Source organism: Penaeus japonicus, unplaced genomic scaffold (genome assembly GCF_977035675.1).
Source record: "Penaeus japonicus unplaced genomic scaffold, GWHDUDI00000001_assembly GWHDUDI00000029, whole genome shotgun sequence".
NCBI lineage: Eukaryota > Metazoa > Arthropoda > Malacostraca > Decapoda > Penaeidae > Penaeus > Penaeus japonicus.
Window position 1 is genome coordinate 19,980,572 of NW_028234431.1, and position 12,500 is coordinate 19,993,071.

Consider the following 12,500-nt stretch of genomic DNA (forward strand, 5'->3'; position numbering starts at 1 on the left):
GCCCGGCCTAGGGGGCTGCCAGTTCTCGCTGGATCTGTCGGCAACGAGTTAATATTAGGTTTTGTAGTTTTGCTGGCATGTTTGATTATCTGGTTAAGAAATAATTAACCAGAAAGTATGTCTGAGTACTCTGGTAGTACATGGTTTGACTTACTCCCCAGCTACTCATGCTCAGTGAGTCTTATGTCATTGGCTTTGTTGACTGCAGTGAGTAGAAATATCAGCCTCACATAACATCTTTGGTCTTTCTTTACCATGACCTATGATGCCCAATGTTTTATAATACAAAATATAATGTTTAGTTAATATTTGTATAATTCTGAAATACCTCAGTCTGTTAGTACTGCACTGAACAATTAGGCTATCCAGGATAGGTTAATATGAGGATAAGTTTTAAGTAAAATTAGAAGAGGTAAAAGTTTTGAAAGTAATATAAGAGAGGAATAAGCATATGAAAATTTTGAAATATTTTCTTTACTTGAAAGAAGCATTTGAGCTTAGATGTACTTTTAACTAAGAATTGTATATAAGAAATAAAAGACAATTGTAAATTACAATGCAACAGTTTCAAGATCATGTTATTAAAAAAAGTACAAATTATGTAAATAGAAAATAGAATGATTTGGTTGTTGGTTGATGCCCAGGTAATAGAGTCATGCTGTAAATGTTAATTATTATTAAAAAGGATACTTCCTCAGATATTTTTATAAGAATTAACCCATTTGTGCCGGTTGACTTGCTATCACATTCAGTGGGTTTTGGGTCAGACGCTGGCGATGAGATATTTAGTCAAGGCCAGTGTACCGGGTGATCTGGCGTACAGAGAATCCCGAGGCTTTAGGCTTATGCGTTCGAATATCCCGGCATTTCGACCATTTAGAGCCAAAATAGCCCCGTTGTCAATGGATTTAGGATGTTTATGCCAGGGAAGTTTGTGAAAGATTCATAGTTTGATTACATACACAAACTGGATCAGCAGGAATCTCAGTCATGCTGTTGCAATAAATCTGTTGTAAGTTGCAGAATTTTGTCATTTCATTTTTCATGAATGATATAAAAATCGACATAGGAATTGAAAATGTATTTCTAGTATATTCAAGTGAAATAACTTGTATTTACTTAAATTTCCTATAAGATTATGATTGTATGATATTTATGCAGTATATAGGTATCAGTTGCTATTATATTTACTGTAGTTATTATGTGGTATCTTATGTCTTTATTTTGTCTTTACATATTTTATTTATCAAACATTTTTCTACTATTGTGGTAATGCATAAGCACAGCATAGCCAGCTATGGAAGTCAATCTGATTGGCAGTAGTTTTGAAAGTCAAGCAGATATTACATTTCATTATGCTATTTATTTATTTGTCTTGTCTTTGTGATTTTCTATATATAGTTTCTGTAGTTGTTATATAGTTGCAGATCTTTATTACTTACAAGAAATGTAAAAGAAATTGTGTAGACATGATTGCTATTTATTTCTTTAGATATATAATGCACATGTTCTCTTTGCATTACACAAATATGCTACCAGTGGTAGTTAGGATAACACTAATGATAATTAAATAATGATGATGATGATATCAGTGAAATAGTGATAATACAACTATTTATCCACAAACTCACACCTATGCAGTGTAGACTGACAGTGACTGCTGCTACGAGGATACTGAGGGGCATTTACTTTTGCCATAACTCGCCTTTATTTCATGTAATAGGAATTTGTCTTGAAACATCATCTGTCATTTACAACAGATGTTCTGGAAAGCAGGCTACTGTTATTGTTTATAGTGTAATGATAAGCATGCATAAAAAAATTGATTTTGTGTATACTAAATTTCTTTCCCTCTTATCTCTTGATGCCAATCAGACTGATGCTGAAGTATTCTTAGGATTTTCTGATCCATGCACCCTGCCTCAGAATCCTGGATGGCCTTTGCGTAATCTGATTACACTTGTCTTACTGAAATGGTAAGTGTCCTAATGTTGTTTATTGTTGGCTGGTTAAGAAAATGAGATATGTTTTTGTAGAAGGAGAGAGAGATAAAGAGGTATTTAGATAAGGATAGCAGTATTGAAATTTAGATTCCATCTGTCTAGGAAAAGAGAGAAAAACAATCTTTAGATTTGGAAAATGAAAGAAAGATTAATTTCCTTAAACATATCCAAGGTCAAAACAGTGGCCGATCCACAAGATCCTGTGCCTGCGAATAAGAACAAGAAGCGGAGTGCAAGATGCTAGTCACAGTATATTTGTTGAGGTTGATTTAGGAGGCATTCTGGATCAAGATGTTACCCCTGAGATGCCATCGTGTCTCGGATGGGAGAAGAACGAGAGGGGGAAAATGGGTCCTCGCATGGTCAACCTGTCTTCCACAATGGATCCAACAAGGTAGTTTGTGATTGTTTATATTTCTGAGTTTCACCTAACAGTATCATTGATAAGATTTTCCGTATTAATTATGCTGTATGTGGTATATGTACATACACATATATTTTTGAGAATGTGTATTTCTTTTACCAGATTAGCAGAGTCAGCAGTAGATCTAAACCTAAAGTTAATGAGGTGGAGAGTGGCCCCACAACTCAATCTTCCAGTTATACAGGACACCCGTTGTTTGCTCTTGGGTGCTGGGACCCTTGGCTGTGGTGTTGCACGTTGCCTATTGGTAAGTAGAATGATTGATCATAATCTGGTGCATTATTTCATAAATTATTATTTTGATTTGCTTTGGTGTGCCATAGACTTTTTTCTAATAATTTTCATGGTCTTAAGTTGGTATTTTGTATCATATGTCTTATGTATTATAAGGTCCAAATCTTGAAAGTTCTAGTCATGTAAAATAAGTAATGTATTACCAGTTGATGTTAACATTGTACTGGATGATACCATCAATATTTGATAATTTACTTGAATAAGGAATGTCTGATTCTTCTTATAATCACTTTTTTTTTTTAATCTCCTGATTTACAGGGTTGGGGCATCCGCAACATAACCTTTGTAGACAGTGGAAAGGTATCATTCAGCAATCCCGTCCGCCAGAGTCTCTTTGTCTTTGACTCCTGTTTGAATGGAGGAGAGAACAAGGCTACAGCAGCTGCCAAGGCCCTAAAGGGCATTTTCCCAAGAGTTGTGAGTTTCTTTTTCAGTATCCTATGTGAATATTGGCTTAACACATTATCTAAGAATCACTATAGATTTCAGTTGCCAAACCTAAAGAGTTGTCAGCCTTGTATGGTTAACCAGAATTATTTCATTAGCTTTGATCTAATACATGTATGAGTAACACATTCCATATTTATAGTATGTTAACCCATTCACGCCGGTTGTTCTTAAATATAATAATTTTTCATAATTTCTCAGACTCTGTTACTTTAGTTTAGGTGTTTGAATGTTATAAAATGAGATATAACGAAAAGAAAATGACGTCACAGAAAACTGTGATATTAATGACATCACGGTGATTTCTGCTTCTTGATAGGTTGAATAAAAAGATCTGAGTCAAAATACTTTTGTAAAATCAATTGTGATTGGCCAAGAAATAAAATAAAGAAAAAAATTACTAATGTAATACTACGTCAAATCTGTCAGTTACCTGTGATATCACGTCACGTCACGTCATGAGGTACATGTACATACTCGTATGTACATGTATGATTATTAATATTGTTCTTTTCATTTTGGTAAAAAAAGAATCAAGCATTAAGCATGTTTTTTGATGCCCCACTAAGAGATTGCTTCCACTTTCCATTGGTATTTTCACATAGAAGTGAAAAATATTGGCAAAGTTCAATAAAAATAAAAGTAAAACACTAGGATAGCATTGCTGTAACATGTTTTTAACTAAAATAACTCCTCTGAACATGGCAATATTTTTATGTGCCAGTACATTATAGATGCGTTCATGAAAACCATAAGAATAGGGTGGGTGAAAAATGCTCTGAGAGGTTCAGCATGGCCCTGCGCAGTGGGAAAACACCATAGCACGAAGCGTCACGCGCTTGTTATCTTCTTGGCGTAAGTGGGAGTAGGCCAAAATACGTTCTGCCGTGAATGGGTTAAGATCAGATGGACTGCAATTTGGGGCTTTAATTCTTCTTGTTTGCCTAGTGCTAGGTTCCTCCAGCAACTATTTGCCTTGCTCCTGGCGGTTTATATAGCCTTATACATTTACTTATTGCTTTGTTTCTTTGTATGATTTTGAGTCTATTTAGTTGTTTATATTAGCCATTTTAGTGACAATATCTTTTTCCTTATATGCTCATTTTATAATCTAGACTATATAGAAAATATTCTAACTGTGAATAATGTGTTGTTAAAGATTAGTTAAGATTAATGTGAAGAGGAAAGTAGGGTTTTGTTATTTGTAAAAGATTTTATAATGAACATTAAAAAGATATTGCATATACATTTTACATAAATATATATGAATGAAAATGCGCATCGCCAAGAGCAGTGGTCGAAATGCAGTAAATAGAGCATAGTTTAGGAAAAGCCATAGTCAGGGGAAAGGGAAGGGTTGAAGTGGTTTAGAGATGTTGTACACCCTCTTGTATATGTAATTTGACACCAGTTCAAAAAAGGGTAAACAGGAGAGGCTAGACATAATGATATTATCATCAGGTGAGATTTTTCTGCATAGAACTATCAGTTTACATGATTAGAGTGATAATTAACGTCATTATGATTAACACAATAATCCTGAATTTACCTCAATGATAACAACATAATTACTGAAGCTAAGTAAAATATTTTTTTGACCCACAATCAATATTGCATGTATAAATATGGACATTTAGGAGAGAGGATTAGCTTCATATACATGCACTTGATGTTTAATTGCAGATTTTGAGTGCATATCTTCATGCACCCTGTTTCAAGGGGTTAACCCCTCTTCAGTACCCTGTGATGATTGAGGGATCCATGAAAGAATGATGATTCCACATAATATAACCATTTGCTCCTCCATTTCATTGAATGATATCCTGTCCTAAAGAATATCCTGATATAAATTTTGAAAGTATTGAGTACTGTCAAGTTCTATTTTTTTTCATTTTGTCACTTTGTAATTATGCTAATTTCATGAATTTGTAGTTATTGTTCATTTGATTTTTGTTCAATTTTTCAGAATTCCAATGGTGTAGTGCTAAGCATTCCCATGCCTGGACACACTGTCAGTGACAGTCTAGTTGACCAGGTTAGAAAAGATGTGGAGACATTAGAACAACTTATAGAGGAACATGATGCCATCTTCCTTCTCATGGACTCAAGGGAAAGCAGATGGCTACCTTCTATGCTGGGCTCAGCAAAGAACAAGGTGAATATGTCTTTGCTGCAGGATTAATTTTGTTTTTGTACTGGAATTTTCTGGAATCTTCCTTGTGGGAATTTTCCCTTTTCCAGTAACTGGCATGTAGTTTCCAATTTAGACAGCCATTTTAAAAGTTACATTAAGACTTTACAATTATCTCATTATATTTCAGTATCCACAAACTGCTGTCATTCTGAGGCATCATCTATTCCCTCTACAGAATTTCTGCTTGCATTTGAAATAATTTTCAGACTATTACTTATAACAAATTATTCTCTCAGTCTGAAATGAGGTAATTCTCACACCTCTCCTCTTGCAGCTGGTCTTCACTGCAGCGCTTGGCTTTGATTCCTACTTGGTCATGCGTCACGGTTTCAGACAGAGAGCAGATGAAGCAAATTCTCCCTCGTCTAGCACCTCCGAGCAACAGGGTGCAACAGCAGGGGCTATATCTGGATCTCCTATTCCAGGCAACCTCTTAGGGTGCTACTTCTGCAATGATGTTGTTGCGCCAGGAGATGTGCGTTTGAACTTAAGTTATCGTATTCTGTTATTTTCCAATATCTTTGTTTTTACCATGGTTTTTATTTTCATTTTTCTATCATTAATGTTCTTATGGTTAATAACCATTACTACTTTCACTTTTTTATGTTGTTATCATTACTGGTATATTGATTACTATAATTAAGATTTAATTTAAGCCATTGTGGATGTGGCACCTTACAGCCTAACTAGTAGTCAGGACTGGTGTTCAACGACCCTGGTGGCACTGGCTAAAAATTTTGTGCTTCAACTGTGAGCAGATCATCTCAATGTTGCATCATATATGCATTGACACCTGTCTTTTAGGCCTAATTGGTGCCTAGTTGGTCATGTGTGTCAGGACACCTGCTGTCACGTCATGAACGCATTGAAACCTGTCTTTTAGGCCTAATCAGTACTGTTGTGTATGTCATGACACCCTTACTCAATGAGTTAATCTGATTCTTTTTAATATTTGTATGAAATTTGTTTCTTGTGTAATAGGATAAATTGGGTGACATTTATAGGAATAATGTGGAAGTATGATTTTTGAAATAAAACAAATATAGCAGACAAAATATTAAAGATAAGTAGCATGCATATTTTTTCCATGTTTGAATTTTGGTTCCCCAGTCACAAGATTTATCTGTTACCTGCCATTTACTGAATCTGAAACAGATTTTATAACTAACAGCTACCTGCTTAAGTCTGCATTTCATTATCAACTGAGAAATTAACCCATTGCAGATGGTTGGTAACAAATATATGGCCTGAGGACAGGCAACATGTAGGTGCCAATATTCATCATGGCATATTTGACATTAGGGGAGAGTGGATCACTGTATTTTGCTATTACAATATGAGTAATAACTCTATTTAGTGACTGATGATACTACAATTTTATTCAGCTGCAACATTGACAAACACTATTAGCTAGCACATATAAGTCTCACAAGAAGTTAGAACACCAAAAAGAAATGACAAATGCAAATTTGCCTTTTAATATTGTAACATGTGAATGAAAACGAGTGTGGAAAGTCACAATATGTCGGATGAAGCTCCATCGCTCTGAAATAGAATCCATCTAGGGTTCCACACAGATGGTATTGGAGCCTGTTCTGGGGTCCAGTGAAGTAGATCTATTCTCGTTCTCAATGGGTTAAGTTCTGAAACTCTGGAAGAAACACCAGAAAATGAGGCTATTCATTTTTAGGAATATAAATTAATAGCTAGTTATTATGCTCTATTTATTTAAAAAATGTTATAGAATTATAGGTGGCTAGACACTCTGTCTACTATGGATTTGTTTTATTATTTCATTTGCACACTTTGGCTCCACAGGGGCTTAGTAACCAGGAGTCAGTCTCACAGCCTATTTGATCTTTGATCTCATCTATTCACTCTGTTCATTTAATTTTCAGGAAAAATGTTTGCATTTCTTATTACTGTTATTATTGTTACTATTGTTGCTATTGTTATTATTATTATTATTATTATCATTATTATCATCATTATTATTATTATCATTATTTTTTATAAAATATTAATAACAGTGATGATAGTAAAGAAAATAAGAGATTCTCTTCATAAAAATTCAAGGAATGCCATAAATAAGGGAGGTCAGGTATGCCTTGTAATTGATTCCTTAGTGACTAAGCACTTGTAGAGCTATCTGTGTGTAAAAAATAATAGGTTAATTACTACCATAGTAAATTGTGTTTGTATACATGACCTCCAGGTGTCAACATGTTGATGAAACATTATTGCATCAGTGCCATCTAATTTACAGCTCTCCTTTATTCTTCCTCCTTTCTTTAGTCAACACGAGACAGAACCTTAGATCAACAGTGTACCGTCACTCGTCCAGGTGTGTCTTATTTGGCGGCTGCCCATGTCACTGAACTAATGGTGTCAATACTGCAACATCCAGACAGGTGAGTGCTACTTTTGCATATTACAATATCAACTTGTAGATAATTTTCAGTTTCTCCCCATGTAGTTATATTAGGGCCTGGTTCAGGAAGATTTTCAATATGTAAGTAGAGGGACTTACCGAATCATTTGATGATTATACAGTAGTCAGTATCTTGGACTCAGGACACAGTGGTTGCCTGTAGTTCCTCAGGGCAATCTAGTTACAAGCCAATCATAGGGTAACTATAGCTTTGTAAACTATATAGGGGTAGATTGTTTGTGATGTAAGGTATTATACAAAAAAGTGTACATGGCTACAAAATTCTTAGAGAAATAAGCAGTTATAGTTTTAAATTTAGATAAGTACATTCTCCATAATGTCTAGTAATAAAAAAGTGGAAGATATCATTAGAAACAATAATCCTTTCTAACAACTGCCGGATACTTTACAGAGGATTAGCAGAAGCAGGCATCAGCAGTCAGCAGGATGTGAAGGAGGGTGTGCTGGGACCAGTGCCTCACTCTTTACGTGGGTTCTTGGGACGGCACCAACAGCTTACTCCTGCAACGGCTGCATTCATGCAATGCCCAGCATGTTCTGACAAGGTTGGACAGCTATTGTTAATGCTAAGCCTGCTAAGTCTCTGTATCTGAACTGTTGATTGAAGTAATTTATACTGTGTTTAGAATCTGATCTGTGCAGGAGCTGCTGAAAATGAACATGAATACTGAGTATTGAATATTTTTGCCTTTCTTTTCTAGATGTTGAAGTATATTATTAAGCCTTAAAAATTATGTGCATTTAATTTTATCCACTTTGTTATAATTTAAATCATATTCTTTCCTTTTACAGGTGGTTTCAGCATATAGAGAAGATGGCTTTGACTTTCTTCTCAAAGTATTCAACACTCCATCATACCTGGAAGACATCACAGGACTCAGTGCTCTTCAGCAATGCACAGATGACTCGCAGGTGATGACCCCTTGGCCTGAGGCTGATGCATGGGTTTTGTAAAACAATATAAGTTGTTCCCTTGTGCCTTTATTTATTTGCTTATGCTATAGGTTATACAAACTTTGATGTGGCCTTATTTACTTTCTGTTTTTATTTATTTATTTATTTATTTTTTGAGCCTTATTATCTTTTTCCTTATTTTTTTTCTTTAACGTGTCTATATGTATTTATGCACAAAAGTTTTTTGACCAACATTTAAAATGTTATATGATTTTGTAGAAATCCTTTGCAGCTACATTACTAGATATATTTCAGTATATAGTTCACAGTTCAGTGTATTTTCATGATTGTTTTAGATTAGATAATAATTTTGGAATGTTTATAAAGTTTTCAGAATGATGAAATCTGACCTTATGCCTGGCTGTGATATTTTTTTAGACATTTAAATTAAAGTGACTATCACAAGAAATGAGAAACAATAACATACTTTTACTTCCTGATTAGAAGTTTATGGATAACATTGAATGAATAATGGAATTTGCATTGATATAGAAAAGTACCAATTATTAACCCATTCGCTCCAGATGACTTGATATCATGTCATGGCAATGTTTCACTCCTGCTGGATGACATCCTATCACATCATGATCTCTCCCTCTAAAGACACATTTTACATAGCTGTATATGTATATACTCATTACAGTTACATTAATTTAGACATATTTTTCTTGACTTCTCAAAATATTGTAAAGAAATACAAAAAACACCTCTCATCACTCTGAGAAGCTGCACACGCTTGTTATTACCCCTGCAGGTGCGGCATTAGGGAAATAATTGCCCTGTTGTGAATGGCTTAATTGGGTATTTATATGATGTCTGTATCAAAGCCATTGAGATGTTATTTAGTACAGTATTGTATTTTTTTATTACTGATATTTGTATTCAATATGATGATATAAGTAACTGAAAGCAACCAAGTTGACTTACAGTGGCTGTGAATACATCTTCTTGAGGTTGTATCTACATTGTTTTGCATTATTTGGAAATTTATTGTTAGTTATTTTTTTATTTATTATTGTGAACACTCTTTCAATGATTAGAGCTAAACTTTTTGAGTGATGTTATTATTGTAACTCTGTGTTATAATGTTTCATTTCAGTGTTATTTGTTATAAGATTATAAGATTCAGTTTAGTGAGCTCATGTTCATTCCTTGTTTACATAGGTGTTGTAGCATGCTCTAATTTTTTGTATGTGATTTGTGTCCTTTGCTAAGTCATGGAATATCAGCTGTATAATATGGGCAGTAAGTTTATTTGAAATTTGACTGAACTCAGCTAGAGTTATATTCATTATATCTTTGTAAATCTAAGAAATGTAGTAAAGGAAAATGGGGATTATATATATATATATATATATATATATATATATATATATATATATATATATATATTATATATATATATATATATATATATTATTATTTTTTTTTTTTTTTTTTTTTTTTTTTTTTTTTTTTTTATATATATAACTATATTGTGAAATGTAATGCATATGGTTTGTGAGACTACTACTAAGAGGAATTTGCTCATATAAAAACTGTTTATCCAGATTTTATTGTAACTTTGCAGACAAGTCTCAGGCTTACAACAGAAAAATTATGTAGGATTAGTTATTCTTTTTTATTATCAATTCATGTGAACAGGAGTGGTTAATTAGACATGTATTTCTCAGTTAAAGTAACATATGACCACAATTTTCTATCCATATATACTCATATACAAGATGCATGATTTGACACATTGACTAGACATTGAAATAAACTGTTTTATGTCAGAAGTAAGGGGAAAGAGCTGTAAATATTATAGACAAATTCATATTAGGTGTTATAGTTTGGGATACTCAGGGCTTGCATTATGATAGCTTTCATATCACTTTTGTGCCTTTTGCTAGCAGAGTATAGTAAATCAGCCTTGTGTTCAACTTATATGATATTTTTCTAACCTTAACTCATTTGTGCCGAATGACGTGACATCACTTCATGAGAATATTTCGCTCCTTCTGAATGAAGTCCTATCAACTCATGATCTCTCCCTCAAAATATTGTTACAAATGTATATACTCAATGGAGTTCCATTTGTATAAACACAAATACAAAAACCTCATATTATCACCTGTTGAATTGGCCTCCTATAATCATAGAGCAGCTTCGCGTCGGGAGAGATTTGGCTTGACTGCATGCACTTGATATCTTGCTAGCGGGATTGGCATGAGGCAAATATAAGCCTGTGCGAATGAGTTAAAAAAACATTTGCGGATAGGGCACCTAACAACCTAACTGGCAGTCAGGATGGCTGGCAGCACCGGCTAAAGATTAGAGGGATGGGGAAAGTGTTGTCTCCTCCCTCTGTGTAGCGAGACTAACCCAAACAGTATTTTTCCATAAATCCATCACAAAATGTGGGTTTAGGCTGACTTTGGAACCCTGTATCTCTGAAGCTACAGACACAATACTTCATGATGTGTGACTGCTTCAACTGTGAGCAGATCCCGATGTTGCGTCTTGTATGCATTGGCACCTTTTTTTAGGGCTAATCAGTGCTGTCATGTATGTCATGACACCCGTACTCAATGGGTTAAACAATGTATTAGTGGTGAGATAATCCTAATGTTTACAAATGAATATTAGTCATCTGCAGATATAATTCTTAGGGAATAAATTATGCGAAGCAAGATAGCAGAAATATTTGCAAAAAATGTTTTTGTTTATTTTATTGTCTATTTTTGCTTACATTGTTGAATGGTATGATTTCCAATTGGTAAGTTAGATTTTTTTTTTTAATGGCTGGATTGAATTATTCTCCTAGTCAAATACATGAAGCCAATTGAGTGCAAAATTTTGTGTAAACAAAAGAGAAAAGCCGAACAATGATATATCTCTACCATTCAACAGCACAAGCAATTGTCTTTCCTGCCTTATGTTCATGTTTAACACGAAGAACGTTTTTTATAAAGTTTATGTTTTAGTACTTGACTATATAGAAGGCACATTGTAAATAAAACAAGTGGTGCTGAAATCCTTTAGCAAAGGGAATATTATAGGGAATATATGAGGTATTTTGTGTGAAAGTGAATAGCCTATCTAAATATTATGTCAAAATTAATGAGAATTTTTTTATATGTGGAAATTAAATACATTGAAAATAGGATGATATGGTATGCAACATTAAATTTAGAGTTCATACATCATTAAAGGTTTTATTGACCTATACTATGATTAGTTGCATCAGTTTTAAGTTTCTTGAAAATTAACTTCTGTTATATTGATTTATTATTAAAATATTGTATCTGTGAAATAACAAATAAAGTGGGCTTGTCATTGTTGTCTGCAAAGGAGGGGTTTGTGATAAAGGAAGTGAATTAAGATGGAATTTCAGAATTAGTAGTAGTAGATAACAAAAGCATAAGGGATATATTTAACCAACTTTCTATCAAATAGTTTTTTTTTTCTTGAGTTATCCTAAGGACCAAAAGTTAGATATTTAGGGGTTGGTCATAGTAAAACCACAATAACAGGTTTAGAAGTCTAAGATGATTCACAGAAGATGGACTTTATGAGGATGATGGAAAGAATAGGAAGTACTGTGTGAATTAAGTCATTACAAGTGTCTTTTTAGAATAAATAGAAAATTGTTTGAGCAACTTATATGAATATGAAAATAAGTATTTTCCTTTTTATTGCATGTTTAATTTATATCTTAATTTTTTAGTAGATCCATGTAATTTGTGTTTT

General features: G+C 33.6%; 1 protein-coding gene across 3 annotated transcripts in view; it reads left to right on the forward strand.

The window, feature by feature from the left end:
- The window catches only part of Atg7 (Autophagy-related 7), a 21,794-nt gene that overhangs the window by 8,248 nt on the left and 1,046 nt on the right, over positions 1 to 12,500 (forward strand). For 2 of the 3 annotated variants that reach the window (XM_086554016.1, XM_086554017.1), the window contains exons 7-15: positions 1,876 to 1,976; positions 2,176 to 2,397; positions 2,530 to 2,674; positions 2,980 to 3,138; positions 5,135 to 5,323; positions 5,637 to 5,837; positions 7,658 to 7,773; positions 8,206 to 8,359; positions 8,607 to 8,726. In XM_086554016.1, coding sequence (XP_086410142.1) covers positions 1,876 to 1,976; positions 2,176 to 2,397; positions 2,530 to 2,674; positions 2,980 to 3,138; positions 5,135 to 5,323; positions 5,637 to 5,837; positions 7,658 to 7,773; positions 8,206 to 8,359; positions 8,607 to 8,726 — 1,407 coding nt within the window. Of the gene's footprint in view, positions 1 to 1,875; positions 1,977 to 2,175; positions 2,398 to 2,529; positions 2,675 to 2,979; positions 3,139 to 5,134; positions 5,324 to 5,636; positions 5,838 to 7,657; positions 7,774 to 8,205; positions 8,360 to 8,606; positions 8,898 to 12,500 lie in introns of those variants that run through there. The other variant, XM_086554018.1, reaches the window with a different exon arrangement.